Below are 18,284 nucleotides of genomic sequence, written 5' to 3' on the forward strand. Positions count from 1 at the left end.
ACACCCTGAACTTGATGTTGTTTAAAACGAAACAGAAGCAAACACACATTGAAAACAACGAAACGAAATGAACTGTGAAGTAAACTATTTACAGAAATGACGAAACAACACCACCAGTTGCACATAAGGCACTCACTGGTACCTTTCAAACAAGTGCAAATAATGGTTGCAGAGTGGCAATGGGCTCATGCTACTTGCTCCAGTGGAGTTCATCATCTGATGACTACCTATGCTTGCAAGGCAATAGAATGACGCTGCTGAGCTGCTGGCAGTATTACAAACTTATCTTCCCATCTATAATTATGAGCCACCTGGACTCCCTACACTGCCTTGCCGTATGTACAGATTGGCGACACCTGAAACAAACAGCTGCCACAGATCCAGTATAAAGGGCTAAATGCCCAAGTAAATTGCACTGCATGCAACACACCATCTCTAAGCATTGATCTATAAGTAACTCTTAAGCTAAGGGATATCTACCAGTTTTTCCAGCCTCGCAAAAGAAACTCTTGCCCCTTTTTATCACCAGAACATAATGAGCAGTCTCACTCAATATAATGAAGATACCACAGGCTGTGGTTTGAATGTCATGCTGCAGTGGATGGTACACCCTCCACTATTCACTGATGGTGATGACAGATGTCCTGGCACTGCTCTGTAGAGTGCATGCATGTCCAAGGGAACTTCCCTTCATAATTCAGAATATCACAAGCACTACAATATTGTATTTATAGGCAGACTTTCAAGTAAAATTTATAAGAATATACATAATGACAGTACAAGCACAGGATTTAGATGCATGGTTGATGAAATGTGGTAGTTCATGTCTGGATGTGAATTGTGCTCAAATAGCCGAATGGTAACTGCTTATGATAAATGGTAAATTCAGTTTCAAGTCGTGGTCTGGCACAAATTTTCATTGTCATCATTCCATTATACAGATGATGGTGGTCCATATTTGCAGTTCTGAAGTGCAATTTGCAGCACTCTGTACACAGACATGCCCCAGTCTGGTGAAGGCTTGCATGTGCCTCCTTGTACCCTGAGATGCTGGTGTCAAGCTGAGTGATGGACAGCCTACAATGGGCCATGGTCTTGGCATCTGTGGCACACTCCATGTTTTGCTGCAGCTGCATTTTGCAGTTGTGAACACCTGAACTCAGGTGAGGTTTGCATCCACCACAGGGTTAAGGGAAGATTATCATGCACTGGATGTAACCCATTGCACTCTGGCACACGTCAGGCAGCAGGTCAGCAGGACTGTGGCATCAAGACATGCATGGAGACGCAGTGCAGGCCTGATCCAGTCTCAAATCACTGGCAGTAGCTATCAGTGACCAGTTGTCTCATCGTCTAGCATCATGGTGGTGTTGCTAGACTCTGAAGCATTCCATGTCAAAGCCCTATTAATATCTCTCCGCAGCACATTTGCTGCACTAAAACACCACACACAGTCATACAGCAGGCAACAAGAGTCTTGCCCTTGTGTGATGACATTCGCCGATTCACTACAATTGTTACTGCTGTGTAGTGAAGTTTTCTGCTGAATATGGCTAGCCTGTCTTGCAATCCTTCTGTGTAAATGTTAGTCTGACCCATGTGTTACCACATCGTTTTTATTGACCAGCAGCTACTACTACAAAACTCCATGGTGACTTCTTCATTGTTGTTATACTAAAACTAGATAGTGATACAATATATGCACATGCATGTGTATTACATAAATATTATACTTCTAACATGTGGGTAATGTGCACTCAGCCATCAATTAAGCACTCAGTCTCACAAATTATTTTCGTGAAGCTACCAAATAAATCTCATGACATCCAAACAATTATGTTGAAAAGCTTATGATGTGGTTCATAATGAATGCCAATACGAGATTTTTAGAAAAATACCTCAAATCATAACATATGATAGTTGCCAATAGAAGTGAAACTGTCCTACTTGGAAGTAAAATATGGCACACTAGCAATATTCAAGGTGTACTTTGCTCAAACGTAATTCACAGGGGATATTAAGAATTTTGTTATAGAGAAATTAACATACGTAAAAATTATTTGTTGCATAAATGCTTTCTTGTATGGGGCTACTTTCCATCAGATTTAACACACAGCACATTTTGATAACTCTAGTTACAAATTTTCTTTTTCAATTAGTGGTATATATTTCCACACATGACATTATACTTGCACATCTATTACAACTTCTTCCATACACTGTGATCCAACACTTGCAGACAGTAAAATGTATTTTGTGACAACCAGTTGTATGATCCACCAACACAAATCACAGATACATTGCCAAACGATTTACTAGTCTCACCAAAGGATTTGGTCTCATAATTAAACTGTTTAATTTTCTCAGATATGTACTCATATAGAAGCCTAGTAACATCTGTGAGAAATCTATCACTATAGCTAATAACCATATTTCTGTCTTCTGCCTCCAGCACACATCACTGAACATCTAGTAAGATAGTTCATGGTGGCCAGTAATATAAATTATGAGATTTTTCTCCTGAATGAACGAAAGTGTTTCTGTTGAGCTAATCGATTATCATCTCTATGACTGGATTCGTGTAGGTTGACCAATATGTGTTGCAGCATGAGTCTTGAGACCACTAGACTGAGTATATGATTTCCCGCAGACATCACATTTGTAGGGTCTCTCACCAGAGTGTATAAGTGAATGTGCCTTTAGGTTACCAGCCTGAGTAAAAGATTTCCCACAGACTACACATTTGTGGGGTCTCTTACCAGTATGTATTAGAGAATGCATCTTAAGGTTATTTGAGCGAGTAAACGCTTTCCCGCAAACGTCACATTTGTGTAATATACGGCCAATATGTATTAATGAATGTGCCTTCAGACTACCAGAATCCGCAAAGCATTTCCCACAAACGTTACATTTGTGCGGTCTCTCGCCAGTATGTGTTAATGTATGTCTCTTGAGATGCCGTGACAGAGTAAAAGATTTCCCACACGTGGAACATTTGTGTGTCCTCTCGCCAGTATGTATTATAGAATGAGTTTTAAGATGACCAGACTGACTGAAGGATTCACCACATACGTCACATTTGTGTGGTCTTTCTCCAGTGTGTATTAAGATATGTTTCTTGAGTGTACCAGACTCTGTGAATGATTTTCCGCAGACTAAACATTTGTGTGGTTTTTCGCCAGTATGTGTTAAAACATGCCTCCTAAGATGACCTGAGTCTGTATACGATTTCCCACACACGTCACATCTATGTGGTCTCTCGCCAGTATGCAGAAATGAGTGCAGCTTCAGATGATACGCCATAGTGAACGATTTTCCGCACACGCCACATTCGTGGGGTCTCTCACCAGTATGTAGAAATGCATGTCTTCTTAGATCGCCAGCGTGAGAGAAGCCTTTCCCACATACCTCACACTTATGTCGCCTTTCGCTAGCACATACTTTTGCTTTTGAGTAACTCTTCAGACCACCAGAATGACTAAATGATTCCCCACAAACACCAGATCTGTCTGGTCTGAGACTATCAGCAGTAATAAAGGATCTGTTAGAATTATCACACTTGAGAGCCCTCTTGCCAGAACACATTACTTTGCAGGGGTGGAAACTAGCACATTCATTAGAATGTGTAGTACACTGATTATATTCTCCTTGACTAATTTCTCTCTGCACCACTGAATGCTCGCTAAGGCTCTCATGGGTGAGAAAAACATCACCACACCTCATACAGATATGTGCAGGTGGCTGAACACCATCAATGTGAATGAACACATGCATTATGAGATTGTATTTTGATGAAAAAGTTTCGCTGCATGAACTGCATGTGAAGTCTTGAATTTCTTTTTCCTTTAAGCAGTTACTACTTCTATTGGATAATGCACTGTTCTGCAAATTTGATGATTTCCCTGCAGCAAAGTCCAGCTTATCACCAGTCACTCCCTGCAGATGTGTTTCTTCAAATGCAATGCTACCAGTCTCACTAGTCGTTTTAATCATCCTGAAACATGATGAGAAGGGTAGTCAATATAAAATTTGCTAGACTCAGATAAATATAATTTCATCACCCAACAAATTCTTAATTACAATGGGAAAATCTTTCAAAAATATGTATACAAACATTCACATTCTCTTATTGTTTATAGGCTCAGTATATTTCGTTTGTAGCCAGATCCTCAGTTATTTCAAAGCTTGTGCTGTTTAGAACTGCATTGGATTTCGGCTCGATATACAAAAGCTGCTCTATGAAATTCTCAATGAAAGTAAGGCATGTAGTCAAGTTAACTGTAATATGTGTTATAACATTCTGTACATGAATTGCGTTTCTATGTTGTGCAGGAATTAGTGACAGTGAGTCCATGCTATACAGTCATGTATTTAGTCTTTTATGTTCAAATTGGCAGCAATATGCCCATGGGTAGAGTATGTACTAATTCAAAGTAGAATTGTTCTACTATTCAGTACTAGTCTTATGGTGTTCTTTGAGTGTTACTCATTAATATCCCACTGCACTCAATTACTGTGCTACAGCTAACATGTATGGTTTGTCATTAAATGATGGTATGTTGCTCCATTGATACTTTGGTCACATCTTAGTTTTGTTGCTCATGGTAACTGAGAAATAGTGAGTTGTGGTAATTTTGTAAAAATTATTCGAGACATTAAAATTGGGATGTTTAACCATGTGCTGCTGAATGCAATTCAATATATCAGTACAAAACAATGACAGTGCAAGGGAATAGATGAGGGGAATAGCCTTCAAGCCTTCCCAGATGCACTTACATGATTTCAAGGTATCTGGAGATAATGCCTCGGAAGTTGGACAGCACAGATCAGCTCAAAACAAGAAAGACTGGAGGAACCCATAATCAAAGCTTTGAATGAACTGTAGCAGAATTTAAGAAGCAAGTCCAAATTCGAGAAAAGTGGAAATGAAGCATAACCAAGCAGTACTCACACAGATTCATGTGTGTCCTATTTATTGGGACATATTTATAAAATCCCTTCCTAAATACTGGAAACTTGTCAACAGCTAACAAGCATTGTGGTATAGACAGACAATGAGCTGGTTTTTGTTAGAGCAGTTTCCAGAGCACAGATAGGAAACAATATGGTGCAGTGCCAGTGCTTTTGCGACAAGCTGCATGTGGGAGTCAATCGAAAATTTGCATACACCTGAAAGGAAAATTGTATAATACATACACGATGACTATCACACTAAACCACATGTAATAAAAAACCAGGAATGATGTGCAAGATTGCCAGTATTGCCACAGTTTAGTAAATAACACAATGTGACACAGTGAGACAGTAACATGTTGATATCCTGACGACTTTAGTCTCGCTTGGAGCCAGTATCTGGGGATATAAACTCAGACAAAGAGAGCCAGTAACAATCTTAGGAAGAATACAGAGGGGAATACCCCTTTGACTCAGAGGTGCATACAGAAAAACGCCAATGGAGTCTCTATTGCTAATTCTATGAATATGCCTCATAGATCTGCAGATTCTGAGGAGGACCCATTCACTGGCTGCAAAGAGGAAATACTGAAAACATGGAGTGAATAACTAAAGATATTTGAGCCAGTAAATGTGCAGTACAGATATGTGTAAACAAGGATTATCAGTTACACTGAAGGGCCAAAGAAACTGGTACACCTGCCTAATATCATGTAAAAGCTCCCTCAAGCTAGCAGAAGTGGTGCAATACGATGTGGCATGGACTTGACTAACGTCCGAAGTGATGCTGGAGGGAACTAACACCATGAATTCTGCATGACTGTCTACAAAACCACACGAGTATGAGGCGATGGAGATCTCTTCTGTACAACACATTGCAAGGGATCCCAGGTATGCTCAGTAATGTTCATGTCTGGGGAGTTTGGTGGCCAGTGGAAGTGTTTAAACTCAGAAGAGTGTTCTAGGAGCCACTCTGTAGATATTCTGGATGTTTGGTGTGTTGCATTGTTCTGTTGCAATTGCCCACATCTGTCTGAATGCACAATGGACATGAACAGATTCAGGTGATCAGAGATAATGGTTCCATACGTGTCACCTGTAATAGCTAAACATATCAGGGGATCCATATCACTCCAAATGCACACACACCACACTATTACAGAGCCTCCACCAGCTTGAACATTCCCCTGCTGACACGCAGGGTCCATTGGTTCATGAGGCTGTCTCCATATCTGTAAATGTCCATTCGCTTGATACAATTTGAAATGAGACTCGTCTCAGTAGGCAACATACAGTCTTCAACAGTCCAATGTCGGTATTGACAGGCCCAGGCGAGGCGAGGCGAAAAACTTTTGTATCATGTAGTCATCGAGGGTACACCATTGGGCCTTTGGCTACGAAAGCCCTTACTGACATTTCGTTGAATGATTTACATGCTGACACTTGTTGGTGGCCCAGCATTGAAATCTGCAGCAGTTTGCAGAAGGGTTGCACTTCTGTCATGCTGAATGATTCTCGTCAGTCGATGTTGGTCCCGTTCTTGCAGGATATTTCAATGGCTGCAGTGATGTCAAAGATTTGATGTATTACTGGATTCCTGATATCCACAGTACATTTCTGAAATGGTAACATGGGAAAATCCCCACTTCATTGCTACCTCGGATATGATGTGCCCCATTGCTTATGCACTGACTATAACACCACTTTCAAACTCAATTAAATCTTTATAACCTGCCACTGTAGCAGCAGTCAGCAATCTCTCAACTCCACCAGACCCTTGTTGTCTTATACAGGCATTGCTGACTGCAGTGTCATATTCTGCCTGTTTACATATCTCTGTATTTGAATAAGCATGTGTATACCAGTTTCTTTGGTGCATCAGTGTATATGGACAAATGAGAGTGTTGGTTATAGGTTTTGTTGATTTCTGCCAAATATTAAAGAGTGACATAGACTGAATCACTTACTTTCTTTAAATGGTTCTGTTCGTTTTCCCATAGCCCTTTATCTATACAGGTTCAAGTGCAAAGAAATTTAAAACTGTGTGTTGTTAGACTGTAGCAGTGTTTCATCATTCTTCCTTGTGGGAGCTCAGATCACTACTCTGAATGACACAGATTTGAATAAAATTCCGCAGTCCAGGGAGGAATATGACATTTACCAGTAATTTTACAGAATTCACTCTTAAAAAGAACTGCATGTATACATCACTCAATTGGTCACAACCCAACAATCCAAGAACAACATGCAACAGCATAGGGAGTTCGAATGCTTGCCACAGCAAGGACTAAACAAATCTTGCGAGAGCAGCTATAATACAGCTCTCTCATATCAGGGTTGCCACAAGTTTCCCCAAGTGAAATTCCCTGATATATTCCTGATGTCCAGACAAGTTTTAGCATTTTTCCCTGGCAAATTTTGAGATCTCAAGGGTAAGTAAAGACATAAGTTGACAAAAATGTAAGGATTTCTATATTTTTAAATGTGTGAGCAACAATCTTAAGTACTAACAAGGACATCTTTTGTAAAGGACTGTTTTTAGATGGAGGTGTACCGCCAAATGGTATACATGTATGATTAAGACCACTGATGTTATTTTATTTCAATAAAACGAAACACATTTGGCGACAGACATATGCATTTCGTTGGAACTGTAATACAGATTTGAAATGCCTTCACTGATTTCAAAAATAACCTCAGAAAAAAGTAGGCCCCTTGAAAGAAGTGTATAAGGCCAGGAAGAGTTGTGGAAAACACCACTATAGGTGACTGTCAATAAAATGTCGGTTCTACTATGTTCATTATTGTCAGTTATTACCCATTGTGTTATGTCTATTATTTTACAGGTATTGTGTGGTTTTTCTTTCAAGAAACACACAAGTACATAGCATACAAACTGCCAGTGACTAACACATTTTTTTCTTCTTATCGTCCACACTTTCTAATATATAAACTGCTTTTGAAGTGCCAAAAAGTACTAGAATAAATAAAATGTCTATAAAACGCCACGCTGTACAACGTACATGTGGTGAGACAGTCACAATTCCTGAAATCCATGATTTCCTGCTGAGGAACACTGGAGTCCTGGGTCCAAGGATAAACCACAAAAATCCACAGCATTATGCCACACACAAACAGATCTAGCCTGTGGGCAGATCAGTGAGACCATATTTGACAGACAGTGGTTGGTAGATGAGAGATGCAGAAATGACGGGCTTCAGATTGGCAGGGCCAATCCGTTAGACATACCCACAGAAATGGCTAACGTTTTGGCCCATCATGGAACTCCACACAAGTGCCCAGATGTTCACATTTCACAGACACCATGTTGATGAAATGAGACTGTGGTAATCAGCAAAAGATAACTTGTTCAAATACTCTGAGAATCAATATTAATGAGAATAGGTAGCAACTCACTGTGAAGATGATTGCAGAGCCTTAAACAGGCACATAGAAAAGATGATCACACTCTCACAACTAAATTTTCAAATTTTCCTCATACTTCCCTGACACATTTGAAATTCCCTGATTTCTAGAACTTGTGGCAATCCTGTGTACGTAGATCATTAAGAGAAAAGCAAAAGATGGTCTTTTTGCCCCTCTCAGCTACCAACCACTGACAATTGTGGTGGTGCCGGCCGAAGTGGCCGTGCGGTTAAAGGCGCTGCAGTCTGGAACCGCAAGACCTCTACGGTCGCAGGTTCGAATCCTGCCTCGGGCATGGATGTTTGTGATGTCCTTAGGTTAGTTAGGTTTAACTAGTTCTAAGTTCTAGGGGACTAATGACCTCAGCAGTTGAGTCCCATAGTGCTCAGAGCCATTTGAAACATTTGAATTGTGGTGGTCTGTTAAGGGATAATTTTGAAAGTTCTGCATCAATGCCTGAGACACAGAGACATGGCCCCAAGTGGAGATAATTTGCGCTGAGTGTGGGTGGAGTTTCTTTGTTCTGTGCCAGATGTATGTATTGTCATCTGATTGCCTGACAGTGCAATACAACTGTACAACACAAATTAACTCCAGTGGCTAGAAACTGCATGTCATCAGGTCAGTGGCTGAAACTGAGAAGTATATTAACAACTGCATATCTTGTCACAACCCTCATGTACACAACATTTAGTCAACCACAGACATTTGACACAACAACACTAGAAAATAAATGGTTAATAATTAATTATCAGTTAACATATGACACATGTAGAGTTGGAGTGGTGCACAGCCAACATTGACACATTCAGTGTAATTGGATGTCTGTATTCAAAATGACACCCTCTTTCCAGAGGCGAAGTTAAATAGCCTGTATTAAAAATGACACCGTCTTTTCAGAGGTGAAGTTAAATAGGCTTTAAGTTCTTTTTTACTTTCAGGGTGCAGCACTTCCTTACAGTTGTACAAACTCTCTTTCTTTCAGTTCCATAGTGAAACTAGTCAATACTATTGTGAGAGAGTGATTTAAGCAGTAAAGATATTGGCACTGGCCGTTTTAAGAGATAGAACATGAACCATACAGTGGCAATAAATCATCTGATGTAAACAGAAAAAGGTAAAATGCGAAATTCACATATCTAAGTATATTTAAAATAAATGGGTATAGCTCCATCATAAATTGCATTGAAAAGTATCTTCTTTATGTCTTGATGGTTATTTGTTTCGGACGCCTCAGCCCATTTTCAAACCATCCATAAATGTAATAAATACCTATGTTAGCCTATGTACGAGATGCATCCAGAAAGTAAGTTTCCCGGTGTTGTTTCCTTTAGAATAGATGTATTAGCCTCCAAAATGCTCATGAGCAACAGATCTATGACGTGACAAGCAACTGCTGTCTGTACATGTCCCACCTGGTGCCAGTGCAGCGTCAGCAGTGCCCAGAAATTGCGTCTTTTATTCGTTCTCCCACCGCCTGTGAGGTTCAGTCAGTGATAAGGTTCCTTAATGCACAAAACATAGCACCGATCGAAATTCATCGTCAGGTCTATAAGCAGAACATCATGAGCAAACATATGGAGCCTTGATGGTGTTGGCTTTATGCCAAAGGTCGTCAAAGTGTCCAAGATGAAAAGCAGAGTGGGCTAATGTCCATCATCAATAATTACCTGGTTGAGCTAATTCAGCAGGGCATCCTGCAGAATCGTCGCTTCACTATTATGGAGCTCAGCAACCATTTTCGCTGACATTGCGATCCCTGTTAGAGAAAATTGTCAGTAAGCACCTGCTGTTCAACAAATTGTGACCCAGACAGGTGCCAAAGAAATGACATTCGAGCACAAAACGAAATGTTCTGGAGCAGCACTGACATTTCTGCAGTGGTATTATGATGGTGGTGACGAGTTTCTCGACAGGATCGTCATGGGCGATGAGTCATGGATTTCTCACTTGATCCCAAAACCAAGCAGCAGTCAATGCATTGGCAAGACAATGGATCTCTGGTCAAGATGTATCTGTGCAGAAAGAGATGTGCACTGTGTTACGGACCAGGAAGGTCATTCTGCTCACTGACTTCCTGCCCAGAGGTGAAACAGGGAATGCTGACTATTACTGTGAGACAATGTGGAAATTGTGACATGCCATTCAGAACAAGACGCATGGAATGCTTACTGCAGGTGTTTTGCTGATCCATGACAATACTCGTTCCCATATGGCTTGATGCACAGCAACTGTTTAGCAGAAGTTTGGTTGGGAGCTGTTTGATCATCTAGCATACATTCCTGGTCTTGCTCCCAGCGATTTCCATCTTTTCTTGCACCTCAAGAAATTCCTGTCCTTCGGCCAGCATTTTGACAATGATGAAGAGCTGAAAATGACTGTCACATGCTGGTTCCATTCACAGGCGGCAAATTTCTACAACACAAGAATACAAAGTTGGTCCCCCTACGTGAAAACTGTCTCAATTCTTTTGGTGACTAAATCGAAAAATAGCTAATATTTCTGTACCTGTTGCCAATAGAGTTTTCCATGTAACTATGTTGTCTTTGGTTTAAAAGAAAAGGGAAACTTACTTTCTGGTCGGGCCTCGCACAAAAACTGCCCCTGCACTGATGAACAAAGTGGCACTATGGCCGACTAAACACATTTACTGTAGTTGAGCCAGCCATAGTGCCACTTTGATCATCACTGCAAGGGGCATTTTTGTACATAGGCTATTACCTGTAGTTGTTAAAGTTACAGATGATCTGAAAATGGACGCAATTGTCCAAAACTAGTCACTGTCAAGAAACAGAACAGATACTTCTCAATGCAACTTATGACGAAGCTACTACCATTTGTTTCAATTATAAGACATGTTGTGGACTAGTTTTCACCTGCAGCATTATGCAAGTTCTTAACTGAGTACATATGTTAATTATGCAAGGTGAGTCAAGTATGACTTTACAATATTGGAACGATATAGAAATTAACCGAGATAACACAGAATTTGTAGATGTGCCAGTTAGTAGCAAACAACCTCGAATCTGATTCACATAGTCCATCTGTACCCTACTGCGCCACCAGGTGCGTCAGCGTAGTGCATAGTTGTGTCGACTACTTTCGCTGGTGTGGAGTGTGCTCACTGTGGGTTTTGGTTTCATGAAAGTAACTCTGCAACAACTTGCCGCACCAAATACGCCAAAGAGCCTCCAAGTAGGCCTAAAATTTACTCTTGCCAAAAAACTATGTTGAAACGGGTTGTTTATTGTGGTATGATAAATAATGTTGATGATTATGTCGAACAGTTTAGGGAGAGCTTTGCCTCCAGCCCACGAAAATGAATGCGACATGCATCTTGCAAGACTGTCATTCCACAAAGGACTGTTTGGCGAGTACTGCCTACACACACTTGAAACCATACAGATTCACAATGGCACAGCACATTAGTGATATAGATAAGGTTGCTCGTCAGGAATTCTGTGTTGAAAATGCAATGGACAGAGGACGGTAAGAAATTCCTGAATACAATAATCTTCAGCGATTAGTCAACATTTCAGATCAGTGGTATTGTGCAAACGTACAACTGCAGAATAAGGGGCAATGAAACTCCACATGCAACCCCAGAGCACATCCCTGATACCCCTATAGTTGTGTTTTGTCCCCTTGCCGAACAGGAAGCGTATGGTGCATCACCTCAAAGAAGTTCGAGGTTTTCTCGATAATCGATTCACAGGTCGTTGGATTGGCTGTGAAGGGCCAATCCCATAGCCACTTCACTTTCCAGACTTGAGACCAGTGGATATCTTTCTCTGGGGTTTCATTAAGGATCTTGTGTATGTTCCCCTCCTACAAAGCAAATTAGCCAACCTGAAAAATCGAATCTACGCTGCCTCTGCAAAAGTTACTCGCAACTTACTGCAATGAATGTGGAAAGAAATTGATTGTTGGTGGGATCTTTGCTGCATCACAAATGGTAGTCACATCGAATCAAAATGACACTTGACACTTTTATGTGAAACTTGAAGTTGTTTGCTACAAAATGCAGTAGTTTTGTCATGGTTGGCTCTCCCAAGGATGTTAGTAGTTCTCACAGTGTGTCACCTACTCCAAAGGCTGCTTTGACTTACGATCTTTCAGTGGTCTGTCAAATTTTTCTCACGCTGTAGTACCTCCTGCCTCATCTTGATCTACTTCCTCTTCCCCTATAGCACTGCCGTCAGGTTAATTTCCTTCATATAGCTCTTACATGCACTCAACTCATTTCACCTTTATTTTTTATTTCTTTGCTTAGTACTGATTTTCCATCTGAGCTCTTGATATCCATGCAGCTGCTTTTCTTTTCTTCAAAAATCTCTTTAATTTTTCTATATACCATATCTACCTTTGCCCTAGTGATATATGCTTCATTTAAATCTACATGGATATTCTGCAAATTACATTGAAGTGCCTGGCAGAGGTCTCATCGAACCACCTTCACAAATCTCTATTATTCCAATCTCGTATAGCTCGCGAAAAGAAGGAACACCTATATCTTTCCGTACGAGCTCTGATTTCCCTTATTTTATCGTGGTGATCGTTCCTCCCTATGTAGGTCGGTATCAAAAAAATATTTTCGCATTCGGAGGAGAAAGTTGGTGACTGGAATTTCGTGAGAAGATTCCGTCGCAACGAAAAATGCCTTTCTTTTAATGATTTCCAGCCCATATCCTGTATCATTTCTGTGACACTCTCTCCCATATTTCGCGACAATACAAAACGTGCCGCCTTTCTTTGAACTTTTTCGATGTACTCCGTCAGTCCTCTCTGGTAAGGATCCCACACCATGCAGCAGTATTCTAAAAGAGGATGGACAAGTGTAGTGTAGGCAGTCTCCTTAGTAGGTCTGTTACATTTTCTAAGTGTCCTGCCAATAAAACGTAGCCTTTGGTTTGCCTTCCCCACGACATTTTCTGTGAGTTCTTTCCAATAATTTAAGTTGTTCGTAATTGTAATACCTAGGTATGTAGTTGAATTTACCGCTTTTAGATTAGATTGATTTGTCGTGTACCCGAAGTTTGTCGAGTTCCTTTTAGCACTCATGTGGATGACCTCACACTTTTCGTTATTTAGGGTCAACTGCCACTTTTCGCACCATTCTGATATTTTTTCTAAATCGTTTTACAGCGTCATCTGCAAACAACTGAAGACGGCTGCTCACATTGTCTCCCAAATCGTTTATATAGATAAGGAACAGCAAAGGGCCTATAACACTACCTTGGGAAACGCCTTATATCACTTGTGTTTTATTCGATGATTTTCCGTCAATTACTACGAACTGTGACCTTTCTGAAATGATATCGCAAATCCAGTCACATAACTGAGACGATATTCCACAAGCACGCAATTTCACTACGAGTAGCTTGTGTGGTACGGTCTCAAAAGCCTTCCGGAAATCCAGGAATACGGAACCTTACTGAAACCCCTTGTCAATAGCACTCAGCACTTCATGTGAATATAGAGCTAGTTGTATTACACAGGAACGATGTTTCCCAAATGCGTGTTGACTGTGTGTCAATAGACCGTTTCCTTCGAGGTAATTCATGAAGTTCGAACAAAATTTATGTTCTAAAATCCTGCCCCATATCGACATTAACGATATGGGCCCGTAATTTAGTGGATTACTCCTACTACCTTTCTTCAACATTGGTGTGACCTGTGTAACTTTCCAGTCTTTGGGTACGGATGTTTCGTCGAGCGAAGGATTGTATATGATTGTTAAGTATGGAGCTAATGCATCAGCATACTCGGAAAGGACCCTAACTGGTATACAGTCTGGACCAGAAGACTTGCTTTTATCAAGCGATTTCAGTTGCTTCACTACTCCAAGGGTATTTACTTCTACGTTACTCATGTTGGCACCTGTTCTCGAATCGAATTCTGGAATATTTACTTCGTCTTCTTTTGTGAAGGCATTTCGGAAGGCTATATTCTTATTTGGTCTTACCTCATCAGCCATTTTTCACTTTCTGTCAACCTCATTTTTTAGACGTTTCAATTCCCTCTGAACTGATTTCTTGGCTGCGTTTTTTTTATATTTTCTCCTTTCACTAATTACTTGCAATAATCAAATTCAACGTCTCCTCTGACTTACAAGGATTTCTAGTAGGCCTTGTCTTTTTATCTATGTAATACTCTGTTCCATTCACTGCTTCATCTCTCAAAGCTACCCATTTGTCTTCTGCTGTATTCCTTTCCTCTCATGCAATCAGCCCTTGCCTAAGTTCCCTCAGAACTTTCATGAAACTCTGGTTTTTACAGCTTGTACAGGTTTCAAATTCTTAATTTCCTAGCTTTTTGCTATTTCATTAGTTTTAGTCTACAGTTCATAACCAATAAATTATAGTCGCAGTCCACATCTGGCCTAAAGAACCATATTAAAGTTTTAAATCTGTTTCTGAAGTCTCTGTATTACAATTATGTGATCACCCTGAATCTGTGCAATGTCTCCACACATGCAACCTTCTTCTATGATTCATAAACCAACTGTTAGCGATGATTAAAATACTCTCTAGGCAATATTATACCAGATATCTTCCTCTTACATTTGCTTCTCACAGTCTATATTCACTACTATTTTTCTTCTCATCATCTTCCTACTATCGAATTCCAATCCCAATCCCTCATGTCTTTCATCTCATCATATATTTCTTCTATCTCTTCATCATATGTGGAACCAGTTGAAATATAAATTTGCACTACTGTGGTGGGCGTTGACTTTGTGTCTTTCATGTCCCTGACACTGCAATCCTTATGGTCATAATAGTAGCTTATCCGCATTTCTATCTTTTAATTCATTATTAGATCTACTCCTGCATTACCCCTATTTGATTCGGCATTTATCACTGCGTGCTTACCTGACCAGAAGTCCTGTTCTCCATGCCACCATCGTCCACTAATCCCCACAATATGTAACTTCAGACTTCCCATTTCTCCCTTTTCTACATTTCCTAACCTACCTGCCTGATTAAGGGATCTAACATTGCACTCTCCAACCTGCAGAACACCACTCTTGTTTCTCCTGATGAAATCATATTCCTGAGTTGTCCTCACCCAGAGATCCAAGTGGGGGACTACTTTACCTCTGGATTATTTTACCCAACATTATATTCCAGTGAACTATAGGTTTTTATTCATAGTTTAAGTGACTGCCAGTACTTCACCCTGAGAGCATAAAATATGGGGGAATGAAGCTGAGTGGTGAACAAATATTTGGAAGCCACATCGCAATTTTGCAAAACAATACACGAATAAAAACGAAATGTTTATTGGGTGCACATAGTAAAAATTGCTACAATAAAGGTGACTGTTGACTGTGATGCAACATGAAGACTTGTTACATACTCTTCCACTTGAAAAATCTGTAAAAAAATGCAAAGGAACTAATGACAAAAGGGTATAAACTGGCTGATGATAAAATGATTGTGATTTGCAAGACAGAACACTTTACCATTAAACTGACAACTTCTACTGAGTAACTGTGAAACCTTCCCCTAAACCATGGATCTTGTGAAGTGGAGTTGGTTGAATGCCTCAATGATATGGACAGCTGTAATGTTGGTGCAAACACAATGAAGGAGTATCCGTGGAGAGATCAGGCAAATATAATTTTTTTAAGGCAGGCAGCAAACTTTCTGTAGTTACAGGGACAATGAACAGATGGTTGACCAATCTGCTGTCATAACATTAGCCAACACAACCCTGCTGTGTTGGTACTGGAAATGGCTGAAAGCTAGTAGAAACTGCACCTATTATTTTTCTTGAAGGCTTGCTGCTCTTGAGTGTCTTTAAATGATGATGGCATACTGTTGGGTAAAGTATTCTGGAAGTAAAATAGCCCCACATTCAGATCCCAGGGTGGCAAATACTCATAAGGATACCGTCAACAAGATAAACAAGACTGGAATTGTAAGAGGTCACAACATGATCTCTTAGATCCCTTAATTAGGTAGATACACTATATGATCAAAAGTATCATACGTTTTTCATATGAGGTGCATTGTGCTACCACCTACTGCCAGGTACTCAATATCAGCGACCTCACTGGTCATCAGACATCATGAGAGAGCAGATGGAACTCATGGAATTTGAACATGGTCAGCTGATTGGGTGTCACCTGTATCAAACACCTGTACACGAGATTTCCACACTCCTAAACATCCCTAGGTCCACAGTTTCCACTGTGATAGTGAAGTGGAAATGTGAAGGGACATGTACAGCACAAAAGCACACAGGTTCACCTCATCTGTTGACTGACAAATACCGCTGACAGTTGAAAAGGGTCGTCATGTGTAATATACACACCATCACACAGGAATTACAAACTGCATCAGGATCCACTGCAAGTACAATAACAGTTAGGTGGGTGGTGAGAAAACTTGGATTTCATGGTCAAGCGGCTGCTCATAAGCCACACATAACGCAGTAAATGCCAAATGACACCTCACTTGGTGTAAGGAGTGTAAACATTGGATGATTGAACAAAAAATGGTTCAAATGGCTCTGAGCACTATGGGACTTAACTGCTGAGGTCATCAGTCCCCTAGAACTTAGAACTACTTAAACCCAACTAACCTAAGGACATCACAAACATCCATGCCCGAGGCAGGATTCGAACCTGCGACCGTAGCAGTCCCGCAGTTCCGGACTGAAGTGCCTAGAACCGCAAGGCCACTGTGGCCGGTGATGATTGAACAGTGGGAAAACATTGTGTGAAGTGAAAATCAAGGTACACAATGCGGCGATCCAATGGCAGGATGTGCATATGGTGGATGCCCAGTGAACATAATCTGCCACCATGTGTAGTGCCAACAGCAAAATTCAGAGGTGGTGGTGTTATGGTGTGGTCGTTTTTTTTCATGGAGGGGGCTTGGGCCCCTTGTTTTGCATGGCACTATCACTGCACAGGCCTACATTGATGTTTTAAGCACCTTCTTGCTTCCCACTGTTGAAGAGCAATTCGGGGATGGCGATTGCATCTTTCAACATGATCGAGCAGTTGTTCATAATGCACGGTCTGTGGCAGAGTGGTTACATGATAATAACATCCCTGTTATGGACTGGCCAGCACATAGTCCTCAACTGAATCCTATAGAATGCCTTTGGGATGTTTTGGAACACCGACTTCATGGCAGGCCTCACTGACCGACATTGATACCTCTGCTCGGTGCAGCACTCCATGAAGAATGGGCTGCCATTCCCAAAGAAACCTTCCAACACCTGACTGAATGTATGCCTGTGAGAGTGGAAGCTGTCACAAGGGTAGGGGTGGGCCAACACCATATTGAATTCCAGCATTACTGATGGAGGGCGCCACGAACTTTTAAGTCTTTTTCAGGTGGGTGCCCGGGTACCTTTGATCACATAGTGTAGGTTAGAGAACTTAAAAAGAGAAATATACAGGTTGCAGTTAGATACTGTGGGGATTAGTGAACTGCTGTGGCAAGAAGAGCAGAACTGTGGGTCAAGTAAGCACATGCTTACAAATGCAGAATCAAATAGGATAGTGCAGAAGTAGATCTAATAATGAATGATAATGACAGCAATGCAGATAAGCTCCTATGATCACCATAATGAAAGCAGCATCATAAACACAATACAACACAAATTCAACGTCCACTACAACAGTAAAGTTTAAATGCCAAATAGCTCTGTAGAAGATAAAGAGACTGAAAAAACAATGAGAAAAAAGAAATCATCTGGGTAGTTAAGTGAGAGGAAAACTGAATTATGATAGAAGACTAGGATTCAATAGTAGGAAAATGAAGCAAAGAGGAAATAGTAGGATAATATGGACTGGGGGAAAGAAGTGAAAGAGGAATCTACCTGATAGAATTTCACACAGAGCATAATTTAATCATTGTTAACACTTGAGTTAAGAATTATGT

The 18,284-nt window shown here is 40.6% G+C and overlaps 1 protein-coding gene across 2 annotated transcripts in view; it reads right to left on the bottom strand.

The window, feature by feature from the left end:
* Positions 1-2,087: 2,087 nt before the first annotated feature.
* The window catches only part of LOC124720317 (zinc finger protein ZFP2-like), a 161,235-nt gene continuing 145,038 nt past the window's right edge, over positions 2,088-18,284 (bottom strand). The window contains exon 9 of one of the 2 annotated variants that reach the window (XM_047245622.1): positions 2,088-3,994. In XM_047245622.1, coding sequence (XP_047101578.1) covers positions 2,566-3,994 — 1,429 coding nt within the window. In that variant the 3' untranslated portion in view covers positions 2,088-2,565. The remainder of the gene's footprint in view (positions 3,995-18,284) is intronic. The other variant, XM_047245621.1, reaches the window with a different exon arrangement.

Source organism: Schistocerca piceifrons, chromosome 11 (assembly GCF_021461385.2).
Source record: "Schistocerca piceifrons isolate TAMUIC-IGC-003096 chromosome 11, iqSchPice1.1, whole genome shotgun sequence".
Taxonomy (NCBI): domain Eukaryota; kingdom Metazoa; phylum Arthropoda; class Insecta; order Orthoptera; family Acrididae; genus Schistocerca; species Schistocerca piceifrons.